The 18,971-nt window shown below is 44.6% G+C and overlaps 1 protein-coding gene across 2 annotated transcripts in view; it reads left to right on the top strand.

The window, feature by feature from the left end:
• Positions 1–18,971, top strand: part of PRKCA (protein kinase C alpha) — a 386,490-nt gene that overhangs the window by 261,970 nt on the left and 105,549 nt on the right. For both annotated transcript variants that reach the window (XM_080924536.1, XM_080924535.1), the window contains exons 4-5: positions 7,290–7,401; positions 11,027–11,155. In XM_080924536.1, coding sequence (XP_080780662.1) covers positions 7,290–7,401; positions 11,027–11,155 — 241 coding nt within the window. The remainder of the gene's footprint in view (positions 1–7,289; positions 7,402–11,026; positions 11,156–18,971) is intronic.

Genomic DNA, 18,971 nt, shown 5'->3' with positions numbered 1-18,971 from the left:
CTTTCTCTGATGTCCACAGGCACCAGACATGCGTGTGCTGGGATACATACATGCAGGCAAAAATCTCATAAACAAAAATAAGTTTCAAAAGAATTTTTAGTTTATTTTAAAGAAGATGACTGCTGTTCATCAGACTAAAACGTGGCTACTCCACAGAAGCAAAATGTATTCCTGCCACCAGAAATGGGTTCTTTCTTAAACAGGCCATGTCTACAGCAAGACCAGCCTGGTCAAAGACAAAGTTTTGGTTTGGCTTTTGTTTTCTTCTGGGTAACAACAAAGTCTCATGTTTCCAAATCTGGTATCAAGTTTACTGTATAGCTGAAGTTAACTTCTGATGCCCTGGAGTGCTGGGATTGTGTCCAGTTTTTATGATGCTAGACATGGAATACAGGGCTTTAATGCAAACTAGGCAAGAACTTTACCACCGAGCTACTCCACGAGCCAGCACTGTGCACTCTAAAGCCCCCATGGATAGGGATCTAGACTGATGTAGCCTCTGAGAAAGACCGAGCTCTTCTTATAGGTGAGACACAATGTAATAATTACAGTGATGGCCATGTTACAGAAAATCACTCTGGCTTTGATAATACTGCAGGTTTTTCTAACAAACAATTTTTAATACATTTCTTTCTTGCTTTTGTTGCATGGAGCTAAAAAAATAAATCTCCTAAGAAACTTGAGACCACAATGGTGCCAGCTTTATCCTCAGAGCAGAGTATTCAGTGCTGCTTCTGTAGCCAGCATGCGGGTGACATTTAGACCCAGGCCTGGCTTCCAAGTATGATTCATGAGAACGCATCAGATGGTAAGAGCAGGGAACTTTCCTTGGTATTTAGAGGAAGCAGCTTGGAGGAGCTGCACAAGGAAGTCGCACCCCAGAGCTCCACTGGATTAAAAACAGCCTAGCGGGGAACTCAGAAAGCCTGACCCTGAGGCTTTCAAGGACAGGCATTTAGGATCTCTGTGTAACCTCCAGGGCATGTGGGAGGAATTCAGATGTGGGTAGAAAATACAGAATGGGATCACACACACACACACACACACACACAGAGAGAGAGAGAGAGACAGAGACAGAGATAGACAGAAACAGAGACACACACACCAGCCAAAGCTTTCATTCCTTATTCATCAGATAAAAGGGGTATATGAAGCGCCTGTTCACATGGACCCATCCTCATCTCCATCTTTACCTGCCTTCTTCATCTCAGCATCCAGAGGCTTTACTCTGCCCATGGCTGGGTCATTGTCCATCTTTAGAGACAGATTGCAAACTCACCTGGAACACATAGCGCCCAGCAAGGAAAATCTAGGAAATCCAAAACTCCATCTGCATCAAAACCTATGCAGTGCAGATCTAAGGGCTTGTTCTTAACCAGTTTCAGGAGATGGTGATGGTGGTGATCATGATGATGGAGGAGGAAGAGGAGGGATAAGAGAAGAAGGAGAAAGTCTTAGAAACATCTTGACAGCAATGTTGACACAGCTTTCCAGGGAAAGCTGATCTAGTTACTGTACTTTAGAACTAAGTGATAAGATACAGGCTAGCAGATGCTATAATAGAACTTACACACACACACACACACACACACACACACACTGGTTGTTTTTTTTTAGAAATAAATCCAGATTTGGATTTACGAGTGAGATTTTATTTGTGCCTATGAAAGACCTGTTTTCACCACAGCCGCACGTATGGCAGAAGCTTCTGGGAGGAGCATTTGCGTAGTCTATTAGACGTAACAATAGGCCGGGACAGCAGGCTTTACACCCCCCTCAAACAGAGGCTGTCTCTAAAAGTTAAAAGGAGCTTCCCTAAAGGGAAAGAATCTGGTTAGAGGGGAATTACTGTAAAATGGACTCTTCTTTACATGCTGTGGCCAAGCTTACCACACATTACCCATGGGACAATTCTCTCTAGAACCTTCAGGCAGACTATGATAAAAGCACAGTTCTGTGAAGATGTAGTTGTCTTGCTGTGTGGAGTGTGGGTGTACCATGAAGAGACAACCGATGCTAGAGAAGTGCTGGGAAAATTTTAGTTCTCGGCTTTGCAATCCCAGAGAAACCTCCTTTGATTCTTCTGCCTTCTCACCCTGCTCCCTGGGGAGCTCAGAGATACAGTTTAGACTTAAATCTTAATAGCCTCTCTTGGTTCTATCAGAGTCGCTAATTTAGTGATATTGGTTCATAGCTCTTTCCTTTGCTTGAGACTGTTTGGTTAGGGCATATATGTGTGTATGTGTGTGTGTGTGTTTGTGTATGTGTGTGTGTATGTGTGTGTATATGTGTGTATGTGTTTGTCTATATGTGTGTGTCTGTGTGTATGTGTTTGTGTGTATGTGTGTGTTTCTGTGTATGTGTGCTTATATGTGTGTATCTGTGTGTTTATGTGTGTGTCTCTGTGTGAGAGCATGTGTGTTTGTGTGTATGTGTGTGTCTGTGTGTGTATGTGTGTGTGTGTGTCTCTGTGTATGAGCATGTGTTTGTGTGTGTGTGTGTGTGTCTGTGTGTGTGTGAGAGTGTGTCTCCTCTGGAAGAAAACAGTGTTCTTTCTTACTACCCCTAAATCAGCTGCAGCAGACAGTATTCTTGTGGCTGTGTCAGATAGAAGCCATCACAGGCAAAGGCATGGGTGAAACACACTGGGTGGTGTCACCAGGTAAAAGTTCCAGGCATTACAGGTGTGACAGAGAGAGTGCCTCAGTGCTGTTCAGGACCCAAAGACCTGCAACACTTATACATAAACACACTAGGACTTCAGTTCCCACTGGAGCGTGCCTCTCCACCTGGAAGAACCACAGCCCTTCAGTCTGCCCGTGGCCCAGGCTGGCTGCACACCTGGCTGAGCCCTCAGTCAGCCAGGTATTTGAAATGACTCTGTTGAGAACCGGTCACAGAGGTCACGGCGTGTGTGCTTGCTTAGACAGGAACTTCCCACTTCTTTGGGATAGATCTTTGGAGTCACCTTCAACCCCTTCCCATGAGATCAGGGACAGGTTCCTCTGCTGCTGTTCTTCTTGAGATCATGCTAATTGCTCAGCAAACAGGACTGTCTTCCTTACCCAGTACACAGCACATTCCATTGATACGTTGTGCGATGAAAGCCCTTTTGTTGTAACTATGCACAGAAAGTCTAGGGGCCCTAGGATGCCTGCAAGTCAGCTGCATCTCCCCTGTGCTTATGTAAGATGCTCTCACTGAGAGAGCCGGAGGAAGAGCGCTCAGGAACAGGCTGTACTCCTGCAAATTCTTGTGGGTCTTAAATGATTTCGAAATAAAAAGAGTTTTGTTGGTGTTTTCTTTCTCTAAATATCAAGACAGAACGGAAGGGACCGTTTAGTGCAGTTGTTTCCAGCTTTAACTTAGCAGCAGCCTTGTCTCCCTGCTTTGTTCTCCTTCTTCCCCACCCTCGGTGGCACCGGGCACCTCTTGACAAGATCGGGGTTCTGTGAGATTTCATTTTAAACCCCATTCCCACCTCCATGGTCCAGGATCCACACATAGGAAACTGAGGCCAAGGGCCAGCACACTGCTCCTCAGTGCCTGTGGTATAAACGCAGACAGCCTGGGCAAGTCTCTGCTCCAGTGGCTTTCTGTGAAGCATGGTAAGTCCCGTGTAGGTAACAAGGCTGTTTCTCTTGTCAGACCCGGTGCCATGCGTGACACTGGACGAGCCTCCGTGTTTGCTTCACTCTTCTCTGCCGGCAATACCACCATCTTGACCGTTAAGCTGGGACCATGCATGAGCTAATCTGGGCCACCAAGCAGTTTCAAATTTACCACACGGGGGTGGGGGGATTGCCAAGGAACTTCCTAGAGGGCTAGACAGAGTGCTGGGCATGGGACTGAAGAAATAACTGTGTCCTGTTCAGCCTCCAATCTGACCACCAGTCAAAGCTGGAATCACCCAGATCGCCAGGTGCTTCCATTACAGCCCACGCCACTGAAGAATTTCAGAGAAACCTTGGGCTTCGTGAATTTTATTTCTATGGCTAACACAATAACAGCTTCTTATATTTTCCCAGCTCCTATCAGGTTACAAACCCTTTGCATATGCACATATGCTGCTGGAGTTCCCATGAGCACATATGGCCATCTTAATTTATAAATAAGATGGACACACACACACACACACACACACACACACACACACACACACTTTCAGTAGTGAAGGACTCTGGGACTCGGTGACTCTCCAGACATATACACAGGAAGTGGAAGTCGTGTTTTTCTCTCTTTGTTGCCCAGGAGTTAGAGTCTGGAGATGCCATATGTGTGTCAAATGAGTAAGACTTGAGTTTTCCTGAAAGTGAGGCCCATTACCCATGTGCCACATCAGTAAAGATGTGTGACAGTCAGCTGGCAGGACAGCCCCCGCAGGGCTGACTGCCCCATACATCCTCCGGAGGGTTCACAATAAGCTGCCACACTTGATTTGCTGCCAGTCGCTGATGCCGTCTCTGCAGGGAAGCTGGCTGCTCTCTTTGCCCCCAGCATCTTCTTTGCCCTCCACATTGTAGGGAACAACCTTCACTGTCAACATGGGTCCAGATTATCGGTGCTGATGCGAGCCTGATCCTTCAGCATTCTGGCCCACATCTCAGACATCAGAATAACTGGTCAGCTGCTCTTTACTCCATCTTCTAGCCATTACTAGCTAGGAAAAATATTCCCACAAGGACATGAGATACTTTATAATGTGAGGGGCCTTTAGAAAGCCAGATGGTGGGTTGCTTCAGGAGTATTTGCTAATCATGAGCCAATGAGATGGGCTTCACGGGTAAGGTGCTTGCTTCTCCACTTACCTCAATCCCACTATTGAACCAGCTAACAAAAGGGTCTGGGGCCAGTCTGGGCTACATAGTGATATTTTGTATCCAAAGTGAATGGGAGGAAAGGAGGGAAGGAAGAAAGAGAGAAAGCAAAGGGAAAGGTGGAACAGCAAGAGGCCCGTCCCCAGAGTTTGTGATTATGAGAACATCTAGGTACAGTATTTGTAATTACTCTGACACCCTGTTATGTGAAACCTGTTGCCCTAAAGCTGGGCTGGCAGATGTTTCTTATGAAATATTTTCAGTGTTGTGGTCCATTCTGGCTCTGCCACAAGTGTTCTACTCTGCCACTGTAGCCACAGAAACCATGTCACTACATGAGTTTGGCTGTATTCTGAGAAACCTGAGGTACAGCTCCAGAGTTTAAGAGATGGCAAGAACCAGATCTTCACGCTGGGTAGACATCTGAAAGCTGGACAGTAAGAACTGGGTGTTGGATCCCAGTTCCAACATCTATGAATCATGGAGCTCTGGGGCAGGGGTAGGGGGGTGGTCATTACCATCTCTGTAAAGTGAGTGTAAAATATTATAATGAGGAATGAGGAGACAAGTTCACCTTTACCACAGCTAATGGATACATCTGTGTTTGGCTTGCTTTACTTCAAACTCTTCTGCTTGATTAAAACAATCCGGAACTTTCCAACCTATGCCTTTAAAAAGTAATCATAATCATTCATTTGGGATATCTTTAGCGTGGGTTCTAGATTTCAAAGTCAAGCAAAAGCCAAACTCGCCTTTGGAATCCTGTTAGACCTCCGGTGCCCATCCAAGTGCCTTGGAAAGTCAGAAGCCTAGCATGTCTGTCCTTGTGTCTGTGTGTGAGCAGCACCTACCTCCAGGAGAGCCCACCCTTAGTGTATCTTCACGGAAATCCTGTCTTCTATTCCTCCCCCGATTTGCCCTCTGTGCTCTAGCAGCTGCTCAGAGCTGACTTCAGGAAAAAGCGGTTCATGAGGAAAGGACCTTGTATATGCATATTGATTATAACATTAGTTTGTTGTTCAAATAGCACACAAAGATCTTTTTGCTCAGTCCTCTCCTTGAAAGAGCTGGGAGCTGTGTGTGATGCACCTTTAATCTCAAAACTACAGAGCTGAGAAGTACTGAGACAGGAGGATTTAAAGTTCAAGACCAACCTAGGCTACAAAATGGGGGAGGGGATAGGGAGATAAGAAGAGGAGAGGTACCATGAGGAAAATGAAGATGGAAGAAAGAATAAGAAGGAAAAAGAGGAAGAGGGAAGGAAGAAGAAGAAGAAGAAGAAGAAGAAGAAGAAGAAGAAGAAGAAGAAGAAGAAGAAGAAGAAGAAGAAGAAGAAGAAGAACAAGAACAAGAACAAGAAGAACAAGAACAAGAACAAGAACAAGAACAAGAAGAACAAGAACAAGAAGAACAAGAAGAAAAAGAAGAAGAAGAAGAAGAAGAAAAAGAAGAAGAAGAAGAAGAAGAAGAAGAAGAAGAAGAAGAAGAAGAAGAAGAAGAAGAAGAAAAAGAAGCCACTAGAACCAGCAGCTAGCACCTCCCTTCTCTGTCCCCTGCATACCCAGCCCTGCTCTGGAAAGCCTTCTACTAGGATTTTCTTCCAACTAGTTGACAAAGGTGGCTTGTTCTGTCTTTAGAACCATGTAAGTTGGGTCATGATGACTTCCCAGTTTGCAGATAAGACAAGAAGAACAAGCCATTTGTCCCAATCCATGCCTCTGAAAGACTCACTATGGCACAATATGTATGTGTACATATCTGCTTCTGTTTCTCCATCTGTGCGCTGAAGAGCAGGAACTATTAGAACACATTTCTGGTTGCACCCTCGCACTATGTATGGTCTGCTAGAGAAAGCAGTGAGCCTGCAGCCCTGCTTGTAGAAGGGCTACCCCAGTGGGTTTCAGGTTTTCCTCTAACCACTGACATCTCTTCCACTCAAATACACAGACTCTCTGGAAATATTACACAATCAAGAAGTCCTGTCAATCTCGGGGTTGATCTGGTTCCACAGCCCATCAGGATTCTGGAAAACCAGAGACTTCCAGAAGGATCCAGACCTCATTCATATTAGCTTCATAAAATTCTATGTCTCTTCTGGGCCACTGCCTTGCTAGGTGTTGGGGTGTTCCTCAGTACAGGAACAGGAAGACTTTGAAACACTGAACATGCCTCCTCCCAGGCTATGATGACAGTAGGCTTCAAGTAACAACATTCATGGAAAATTTGTCACTGACTATGTACAAATTATATACCTTAAAGGGGGGCATGAGTGTTTGCTACACTGAAATGTGATATAGTCAAAGATACACACACACACACAATACACACACTTCTCTGATTCTAGGGAACAACACACAATCTAATACTAGCCAAACTGTGCAATAAAAATAAATTGTGAACTTGCCTTAATAAAAAAATATATATATATAACCCTTTTCATACCTGAAACAAATATTGTTCTTCTCTCTCTAGGACCCCAGGAGCAAGCACAAGTTCAAAATCCATACGTACGGAAGCCCTACCTTCTGTGATCACTGTGGGTCCCTGCTCTATGGACTTATCCACCAAGGGATGAAATGTGACAGTAAGTTTTCTTTTCCTGTAGTTGGTCAGGCTCTGCAGCTCACGTCTGGGTTTGCTCAGTGCTCAGTCTCAGAAACTTCAACCACAGAGAACTGGTTCAGATAAAGACAAAGCTTAGAGACCCTGGTTTGTTATAACCACGTACTTGTCTAATTACAAACCCCTAAAGGTACTTTGGTTTATAAATGAAATGAACTGGCATTGTGTGTGTGTGTGTGTGTGTGTGTGTATGTGTTAAAAAACTTCAACCACTATAAAATGCAGGCTAGTCAAACCCCACAGAAGATTCCCCACCTCCAGATTCCACATTTGGTTGGCTTCAAAATAAGCTAAGAAACCAGTCATTATCTTCCTATGCCTCTAATTAGTGGGTGGACTGTGGAAAAATCCAGCAGACTCCTCCATAAAGCCGGTTCTAAAGTGAGCATGAAAACCAGGGTGGCATCTTCAGCTCACTTGTCCTGCCCATTGAAGAACGGGCGAATCTATAGCAGCCAAGTAACATGTGACATCACAGAGGTCAGTGACACAGAGGACAGGAGGCCACTTCCCTCCTCCTCCCTGGTCACGTTTGCATCCTTATCCAATACCAAATGAGAGAAAAACATAGCCTCAGAAACATTCTGTTTTGCTAACTCTCTACTGACAAATTTACCTAGATAGTCACTTGAATAAAAATGTGTATGTTTAGGATGTGAAAACGGAGCGGCTAAGCCCGTGTCCTTGATAACTGTTAGGAAAACCTCAGCATGTTCTCATTCGTCAGAACTACACTGACCACAGAGCTCTGTGTCCTGCATAGAGTTAAAGTGTTGTGCGTAAGTTAGTATGTGGATGTTAGAGCCTCAGGGTCTCTCCCACAGCCCAGGGCTTCCTCCGCTTACCTAGCTGTGCAGGTCAATGGCCTTATCATCCACCCCAACAGCTTCTGTGTCTTAAGAAACCCTCAGATTCCAAACACATCCTTTTCGGTGTTTCTAAAAATAGTCATCCTAAGTGCATTTATAAATGTATTTTTAGCTATTTTAAAACTTGGAGCTGGGCTGGAGAGGTGGTCCAGTGGGTGATGGCGCTGACTACCTAAACTAACAACCTGGCATCCATTTCTGGAAGCCACATGACAGATAAAAGGAAAGAAACAGACTTGTGCAGATTGACCTCTAATCTCCACATGTGTGCTGTGGCCAGAACAGCACAATAAATAAATGTTAAAAAAAAAACATTTTAAAACATGGATCAAAAATAAATTCTCAATGTTACATACATGTCATGTTGCATACATGTCATTTTAAACATGGAGCAACATGACTTGTGTTGCATACATGTCAACCTTGGCGCAATTAAGCAAGACGCTGTGACGTTTATATCCCAACCCCACTCCCATGGTGGGGTTGTCATCGAGTTTCCCCAATCAACACACTCCCCTGAGAAGTCTGCTGTTGGGAAGGTGTGCCCTTCCACCCCGTCCCCACCTGAATCTTCTCTTCCGGACGAAGCAAGGATTTTACATGCTGAGTGATTTTAATTACAATGCAGAAACAGATGAACTGCCAGATTCGGTTTCCAGTCCATTTGCTGCTGCTGCTATAGCAAAATACCCGAAATGGGGCACTTTATGAAGAACAAAGAGTTATTTAATCTCAGAGCTCTCAAGGCTGAGAGGCCTAAGGATAAAGCACCAGCCTGTTGTGTAGACTTACTGCAAGATGGGAACATGGTATAGGGTCTCCTCTGCAGGGGTAAACTGGAAGACTAGCTGGGAGTTGTCGTCTGTTCATAAAGCCACAGTGCCACCCCAGGGACTCCTCACAGTCACACTTTCAACCTCATATACCACTGTCTACCTCCCAGAGGCCTCTCCCACACTGGGTGAAACTTCAGCACACAAACTTTTGGAAAGAGATTTCCACCATGGCAGACATTAAATAGCTTCACAAACCCTCCATTTTAGGGTTCACCCCCCCCATACCCTTGGATGTCTTTGTGATTAAGTAACTTGTATAAATCTGAATTAACTAGATAAATTTTTGACAGTAACATTCATCTGATCTTACATATTAGGATTCTGCTTTAGATTTCATTGGGAGTTGGGGGGGGGGCTTCATGTATAAACTATTTTGAAAGCCACTGATCCAAGCCACTGTGTGTGTGTGTGTGTGTGTGTGTGTGTGTGTGTGTGTGTTTTAATTCTTTTTACCTTGGGCTTGGGAAGAGGAGAGTGAGAAGAAGACACCAGGACCCCAACCCTACCTTAGCAGAGATGCAGCCTTCCCTATACACGCCCTTGTCTGCCATCTCATACTCTCTGCATAGTTCCTCTTGGTGAGGAAAACGCCACCACTTACGTCAGCCAATCTTTTAGTTTGTAGAGTAAGAAATGGGATCAGTGTGTTCAAACCAACTTTCCAAGGTACAAAAGCCATTTAACGTAGAGCCAAAATCAGAATGCAAACCGTGCGTTCATGTGCCCACACCATCCTTGGCACTCATATTCTTCCCAAGGCCTTGTAAATGATCATCCTCAGACTTGTGCCCAGATACCTGAGGGTGGATAGGGCTTGGGGAACCCAAGGCGCATGAATAGCACATCTTCGCAACAATCTTTATGGCTAAGCCCCAGCAAATCTTGAACAGGGAGCTTTGTGAACAGAAACCTGAGGGGACCCGAATCTGGGAAGCAATGTTCAGCATTGAACTGCAGCAAATAGGTCTGATTTATGACTTTTTCCAAAAAGGTGCTGCCATGTTCGGATTAAAGATTGAAAATGAAAGGAATAGCCAGGTTCTGCCTTAAGTATAGCAGATTAAGCCTGTTAGCATCCCAGGGAGAGTGGGTGGGGATTCCAGAGAGCCTAAGGTTCCAGGAGGGCGGAACCAGCACACCTACACAGCCTCATGTTTGTAGTCAACCCTGGGGATTCTTCTCAGGGTTTCTTTGGTTTATGGAAATAAGACTGATCTTTTTTTATCTTCCCCCTGTCTCGCCTACATAATGTCAGTGTAAGGAATGGCTTACGCCAGGCATGTGTTTGTTTTACTTGGATTAATATTTAAATATTTGAAGACAGGTTTAAAATACCAAACACAAATTCCTTAAAAAAAAAATAAGGCAACATACTTACACCTTTTCAAAAATACTGAGTTACTGAGTTACCTGAAGGAATGAAATGTTTATAAATTTCCTAAGCTCAGCCCATAAATTTTCAAGTTCTCGGTGGACAGCTCTCAAAGGCAGAAGGAATTCCCATCAGAGAATTGAATCCTCGGTTAAAAATTTGCATATTGCATGCCTGCATGTATATAAACTATTAAGTAGCTAGTCTGAACGCTGTACACATTTACTTGTGTAGATTTTGTTAAATATTTGAAACAGTCACAGAACAACCGGGGTTCTTTTGCTGTGGTAAAGACTGAACAAATGTGAGATAGATATTTTAAGGGAATTGCCACTCAGAGGAGGAAGCCTGTGCTGAAAGGGACATCTGCTAACACTTCATGTCACCAGAAACATGGTAGCAAAGTATCACATTAGGGAAGAATCAGCCCCACTTCTCAGACACCAAAACACGGAGGCAGTGATGCTAGCCCATATGGCCAACCTTACCCTCTGCTTTTTTGATTCACAGCCTGCGACATGAATGTTCACAAGCAGTGTGTGATCAATGTCCCTAGCCTCTGCGGAATGGATCACACAGAGAAGAGGGGGCGGATTTATCTGAAGGCGGAGGTCACCGATGAAAAACTCCATGTCACGGGTAAGGCATGGTCCAGGTGAATCATTGCTGGGCAAAGGTCAAGGTGATGGCAAAGCAGGTGAATCCGGGCTGGATGACTTGGTGCCTCTCAAAGCATGTGCTATGAATGAATCCATTCTATGAGCATACTCTGTACACAGGATTTCCAAATACTCAATTGTCATACAAAGTCTAAGCCAACATGCAGACCTGGGTGCTCTGACAATGGTCACCATTTTCTCCCCCACCATACTTGGGACAGAAAGGCCAACTGGTCAAAATGCTGTTGGCAAGACCAAAATTAAGGCCAGTGGAGACAGATGGCTGGAGGGTCTAGATGCTCAGTGGCCTTGGGTTGTTATGGCCTGAAAATCCATGTCAGAGGTAGTGACAGCAGCCACTGATGTCTGCATATACTTCCTCTGTGTTATGCATAAAGTCAGGAACTTCATATATGATATTTATTCCTTCTCTCTACACTTGATGATTAGCCTCATTTCCCAGACGAGGCACAGGGAGATGGAGACTGTACAGCACTGAGAAGTATTAAATGGGAAGATAAGAGAGTACATTTGCATCCAGACCTCAGCCTCAAAGTGTCATGCCACTTGCACCTTCACAAATGGTCCAGCCATGGTGAGGGTTCTATAGCTATGGGCTAGAGCACTCCTTCCTGTGTCTGTGCAGATCCACTTCTAGTGCATCAGCTAGTTCAACAGAGTAATCCTGACATCTTGATTGCCCAGGACCTATGCTATGCCCTCAACACATCTCAGCCTCTCTGTGTCATACTAGGGACTGAACCCAGGGCCTTATTACTAGTCAAGTGATTTACCACTGGGCTGAACCCCAACCCTCCATGTTGGTTTATGATTTAACTCTCAGAACAGTCTATGCTTTTGCTCTTAGGGCTCCTGGTGGAGCCCCTGTAAGCTTTGTCTCTGGCCGTGTCTTTGTGTCTTTACACCAGGGAGAGTTTTATATTTCCATTTGTATTTGCAGCTTCCAAGTTATCATGACATGCTGGAAAGACTGACTTTAATGGTGCTTACCTATAAACAGCAGAATATGTGATAAAAAGAGATGAGAAAGTTCTATTTGAGAAAAGAAGGAAGTGGGAAGAGTTTAAAGAAAGCTTATTTTGAGAAACAGTCAGAATTTAGAAAGGCTGTGGTTGTTGTTTGGCTCTTTCCTTCCCCTCTTCCTTTCTTCCTTTTGTTTTTTTTTTGGGGGGGTTGGTTGTTTGTTTGTTTGTTTTTGAAAATAAGCACATTTTCTTCCCAGAACTGCCCTTTCAAATCAGAATGCAAAATATTTTTTTGTTATTTTAGATATGCTCATGGAGGGTATTTTTGAGACTTTAGCTTTCACCTACACTTCCCTTTCATGGGGCCATTACTGTCACCAAGGTCATCATTCTGCCTAGGAAAGAAGTGTGTCAAAAGTGAGTTTCTGAGTTAATTGCAATATACTGCAAGAAAAATCTTCTCTGATGAGGGTTACCCAGTGCACACTGATAGGTTTGGTCATATGTCATTAGGATTCATTTTATTGCTGTTTGTTGAGCAGAGTAATTGTAGTACATTTTCTCTTACATCACCTCAGGTCCATATGATTCTTGGTCTCATTAACAGTGTCTCACAGAGTGAGCCTTAACTTAAAAAAAATAAACGTACTTGGTTGCTCCCATAACATTTGTACCACTATTACACTGCCGAGCCATGGCTTCTTGCCAGACAGGTTGTTGTAGCTTGCCCTGTACACAGCTGGTTGACACTGACAATTGCTTTTCTCCTTCAGCAACACACCTTCCCGCTCTATGCACACTAGCCAGAAAGAGTGACATGTCCAGTTGAGTACTAACTAGATTTCTTCATGTTCCATGACTCAAGTGTGTACTGTCTTCCACAACAGGGTCTAACACCAAGTTCTGGAGGGTAACCAAGAACGTGGAAATAGCTTGTGATGTTAGGGCAGGGTTATACGACCAGCAACTCAAAAAGAGACTTGGTAGCGTGCCATTTGTCTTTGAAGTTGTATGCCCCTACCACAGGAAAACTCCATTAAAACTTCTTTTATATATGTATATATTTTAGGAAGTTTCTACAGTAACAGTTTTCCATGTGACTCTAAGTCCAAAAAAGCTACTTTCTTAAAAATAAAGTCTCACTTAAACCTGTGAGCAAGCTTACTATGTGACCATTGATTTATAGATGAAGAACTTGAGGCACGAGGAAATGAAATAGCTAGCTCCTGAAAACTGGAAGTTTGACTGAAAATGCTTTAATAGTAGCAATAAGAATGAATAGCAATAGAAAAACCCATTTCTAAGGTAGTTACTAGCTATAGCTCAGTGGGAGAGTCCTTGCTGAAAACCCATAAGGTTCCTCAAAACCAATAAAAAGTAAAATAAGATGTAGTTTTTTATGTAAATGAAATCCAACCCTAAATTTAGAAAGTAAACTCAAGGAAATCACTAATCAGTAATAATATCTTGAAATTTTGTTATATTATTTTGGCAGTATTGGGAAGCAAACCTAGGACTTTGCATGTGTTAGACAAGCACTCTACAGGATCTCACTAGTAGCCCAAGCTAGCCTTCAGCTCACTATCTGCCTACCTCTGCCTACTTAGTGCTGGTATGCAGGATTGTACCACTCCATCCAGCTAGGAGTTATTGGGCAGACTCAAAGAGAAGACATTCAACTCCAGCTCACATTTTCCGCATTCCAAAGCATAATGAGGAATGCCAAGCAAAGGGATCCTTCTGGGGTCAGGTGCTCTGTCTGTGCCTCTTGCTTCCTGGATGGTTCAGGCATCAGTTTGTCCTGAGGAAGCTTGTTGACAACATCGACTATCACTTCTTCAATGCCTAGGGTATGCCTAGGCTTTCTTTGCACTGTGCACCTTGTGTTCATTGTCTTGTTGACTCCACATACAGTATCATCAAGGAGGCAACCTTTCTTGTTCTCCTCTTAAAGGTGAGTTGGGGGATGGTGAGGAGAAAAGAAAATTGTTCTAAGCCACAGAGTAGAAGGTAATGGAGTTGGCCAGATTCCAGGCTCTTCCTTCCAACACCTAGTCTCTGAGCCTCCCTTAGCTTCTCTTATTGAGTGGAACAAACAGTAAACCCACAAATATTTTTCCAAACTTGCATTCAGCACTGCAGGACACTCTTGAGAATCCAAAAACGGGACTTAGAGAAAAAGGGTACCACGTGGAGGGATTAAAGAGCAATCTTAAGTGTCATTAACCGCCAAATTATGTGGTCTCAAAAATAGAACACTACGGGGAGGTGCTCAGGAGGTGGAGGGGACTGGGAAAGAAAGACCCCGTGAAGGAGATCGCTGCAAGGGAGCATTTGAAAGGTAGAGGGAAGAGCGCTTGACTTGCTCCCCGGGAGGGTTAAATAGGGTGTGGGAATCAGCCCGGCTTTAATGAGAAAGTGAATATGAGCAATAAACCACAGTGAGTGGAGCTTGGGGTCCAAATGCAAGTGATTTCCTAGGAAATGCATTTAAACCGAACCCCCGAGCAGCCGTGTTAATTGCTAGATTAGCTGAGTCCCCATTTCACCTATGTGGAATTGCTCAGGTTGAAACTCATTTCCAAAGCAACTTGAGAGTTCCCAGTGGGAGCTCTCCGCTCTGGGATTGAAATAGCCCCCTTTGAAATGAGTGGTGAGGTTAGCTTTCTAGAGTGGTGCTGTATTTGAGGGAAAGGCCTCCTCTTCCTTGGGCAACAGTGCTGGAGGGAACCAGAACTGTGCTCCCCACCCCTACCCACCACACCACATATCACCACACCACATCCCACCACACCACATCCCACCACACCACATCCCACCACACCACATCCAACCACACCCACCCCACCACACCACATCCAACCACACCACATCCAACCACACCCCATCCACCACACCCCATCCCACCACACCACATCCAACCACACCACATCCAACCACACCACATCCCACCACACCACATCCCACCACACCCCATCCCACCACACCCCATCCCACCACACCACATCCAACCACACCACATCCCACCACACCACATCCCACCACACCACATCCCACCACACCAAACCCCACCACACCACACCCCACCCTCTCAGAGGAGATTTTTAAAGGTTTCTTATATTCTTGTATCACTTTCTTATTTGATATGGACTGATTTAAAAAAAAAAGGAATTCCTCATGAGAAGTCATTTTCAGTTTAGTGTTGTCAGTAAATAGGAGAGAAATACCACCTGCTTTCTGGTTGTTTCAGAAACACGTGTCTCCCACAGGCAGATTATTCTGAAGAAGAATTTAATTTCCTCATATTTGGTTTGTTAATGTAGCATGGATATTAAAATCCTAACGTGAGCTCGCATGGAGCAGGTGATGAAGCAACCTTTCTCCTGGACTGTGACTCTTTGCAACACATGGACCTCTCTTTCTGAACTCCTTCTTGGGCTCTAAGAAGCTCCATGTTCAGAGCCAAGGTCTCTTCTTCCTCAGTACCGAATCTGGCTGCCATGTTTTGTGATTAAAGAAGCATTCCTTCTGTCTGCTCTCTCACCTCCTCAGAGTGTGTTTCACACAGGATCTAAACAATGAGCCTTAGTTAGCTTCCTGTAACACTCCATCTCTACAGCATCTACTGTGTGACTTTTCCTGGAGTTAGTTGTAGACCATGTCTGTCCACCCAAAATAGAGCCCAGTGACAGGCCAAAAAAGCCATTCTGACCAAGTCCAGCTTCAAGAATCAGTGAGTTTATTAGGTTTTCTCATAGGAGTGTGGGTCACCCTAAACACCTGCATCCCAGAGATGCCTCGGGCCAATGTAATTGAAGGCCTTCTAAGGGCTGTAATGATTAAATCTCTGCTTCGGTTAACTTTCCTCCCATAGCACCTCCAGATGCCAGGTACAATTGGCCACTGAAATTTTTGAAGTCCCAAATGAGATCGCATAGTCAGTTTGCAGATGGGATTACAAGAGAGGGGGAGTGGCTGTGATCTCACATGAGGGCCCTGTGGTCCTACGACCCTCCCCCTATTCTTCCACAAAGGGATGTTAACAGGTATGCTCTCATGAGGCTCTCTTGCAGATAATCACAACTGCTCTGATACAAGATGGTAATGTCCATTTCATGCCTAAAGAACAGCATTCTGCAGTAGCATCTTAATGGGGGTACTCAAATGATCAAGAGAGGGGGTAAGCATATCATAGACTATGTAGTATTCATGGGGGACTTCAACATTCAAAGGAATGCTGGGGCACATTAGGTCCGTTGAGGTGCAGTGGGAACTTGGAGGAAGATGCCTTGACTACTCAAGAAAGCTGCAGGTGTGTTTATGTGGCACTATTCCTGGGAAGATGAACATGTATTCACCCACACGAGAACCAATAATAGACCAGAGTATAGATACCACTGAAATGAAACTTGATGAACCAGCGAGTTTTATTGGGGTATACTTATAGAAATATGAGCGAGGGATTACTTATGGGGGCAGAAATGACTCAAACTCAACTACATCATCAGGGCCTACCACAAGGGGCAATAGCTCATCAGAACCATAAGCCTAGAGTTCACAGAACAATACAATCTCCAGTTAAGGTCAGGGTTAGAGTTAGGGTTAGCTCCAAAGGAGCTTGGTTGCCTTAGCCTCTTCCAGGCAGTTTGGCTAGTCTGGGAGTGTCTTTACTATTTATCTGAACTTGGGGAGGGGCAGGCCTAGTGAGTCTGTTTAGTTTCAGGACCTTCCGGAAGCCTTTGGATTGTTACTTTCAAATCCTGATGAGCTTTCCTTGCAAGGTAGAATGTCTTACCTCCCCCTTGAGCATCCTGTGTCCTAATATCCTTCTTCTTAAGATGAAGGTTTTTATCACCAAGGAAACTGAAAAACAACAGGGTAGATTCATATATAGAGTGACAGACAGAAGAGCCATGAGGACGGGAGGATGGCTCTCTAGTCAGAGATGCAGAACATATCCAAGAAGCACAGTATCATGGAAAATTTCAAAAGAGAAGTATAGAGAGTGGGAAGGTTTCTTGTTCTTTCCATTTTCAAAGGATTAGGGCTGTGACCCGCCACAGTTTTTAGGAGCCATGTAGTGGAGGCTTTGTATTTGATTCTTCTTCACACAGGAAACCTTTAGCTGGAGACAGTAATGTTTGAACACACAATGCACCTGTCTTCTCACCTAAGGTGCACAGCAACCAGACTCACTGTTCGTACTGGTGACAGAGCACAGGAATAGCATATACTTTACTGGAATGCTGCGCTGGGTGCAGGTTTCTTCACTGAGGGCAGGCAGTCGTAGACTAGTGGGAGGCCAGCAGGGAAGAGTTGGATGAAGCTGCTTTGTGTTAAGGGCAAAGCTGTTAGCTGGGGGTCATTACATAAACAGAGTCTTGCCTGTGGGGTTTGGAGCCAGATTGGGAACACAGAAGGTGGCAACTGAGGAATCTGGTCCTTTGTATTGGCATAGAGTGGGGATGCCAGCCAGGAGCCACACTTATCCTCAGATGCAACTGGACCATCCTGTCTATTGATAATGATGCTGCATTTGGTCCTCTGGTTATGGTGTCTTGGTAGACTCCTCCATTTCAAAAGCATCTTTCTTGTTTGTACTAAGTACTGGATGTTTAAACACTTAAAGGTCAATAGTCTTCCACCACGCAGAGTAGGTATCCACCGAAGAGCCTTATTAACCTGTGGTTACACTGCTGGCTGGAAAATGGTTATGTTCAAGTGCTATAATTCCTCATCTCCATCACCTGCTGATCTTCAGAATAAGCAGCGTGTTTACTTCTCCTTACGTCGCCAAGCTAGAGAGCCCGAGCTCACAAGTCGTTTTTCACCGTCTAATGTCCTTATGTTCTGATCCCCCAAGTGTCAACAGTGGGGGCCTCTTCCAACTGACTCCAGTGTCTTTTTCATGTAATCCACCCTACGTGTGATTGTTTCTCTTGGGTACTTCCTTTCTTTTTGGAACATAAAAGCTCGCCTGGTACCTTAGTCATTTTTTTAAGAAAGTCTTTTTTGTTGTTGTTGCTGCTGCTGCCGCCACCTCTATATTGTCTGCTTGTTTTAGAGTAAACAGTGTTACTTATAATTCCAAGATCTGGATGCTGAGGGCGTTCAGTCCTCCTGATACTCTTCTCAGAATAAAGGTGAAAGCTGTTTTAATGACTCCACGATACTGCTTCCAGCTCTGAGCCTGCTGCTGCCTTCCCATAGCTTTCGTCCCTGTGCCCTTGGTAGGACCCTGGCTTCTGAAGCACTGGTGTGCACGTACCATTCCCTCTGCTCCAGGCACACAGCAGAATTACAGAGCAGTTATGCAAAACCCCTATGAAGAGTAAACCTCCTCAGTGACGGTCAAGATTTGGTCACAATGTTTTCAAGGCCCCAGCACAGGATACAGTCAGAATACTGTTGCTTAATGTTTCGCTGTGAGTTTCAGTAGCAATTAGATAGGTGTTGCCCTGTCCAACTGTGTAAATTCGAGGATTTAGTGAGAGCTGCCATAACGGAATTCTGTCAACTGAACAGCTGTACAGTGGGTGTCTTCTGTATCTCATAGTATTGGATCAAGTCCGAGATCAAAGCACCAGAGCCTGGTGTCTGGTCAAGACCCTCATCCTGGCTTACAGATGGCCATCTTCCTGTATCTCTATATGACAAGAAGCCAGCATGCTTTCTCAGCCTTTGTATGAGGTCACCAATCCTACCACGAGTGCTGTGCCCTCCTCTCCCCATTACTTTCCAAACTCTCGAAGGCTGCACTCTGGAATGCCACCACATCGGGATTGGGGTTTCAATATGTGAATACAAGAG

Source organism: Micromys minutus (genome assembly GCF_963924665.1).
Source record: "Micromys minutus genome assembly, chromosome: 10".
NCBI classification, from domain to species: domain Eukaryota; kingdom Metazoa; phylum Chordata; class Mammalia; order Rodentia; family Muridae; genus Micromys; species Micromys minutus.
This window is presented reverse-complemented; position numbering and strand designations above follow the sequence as displayed.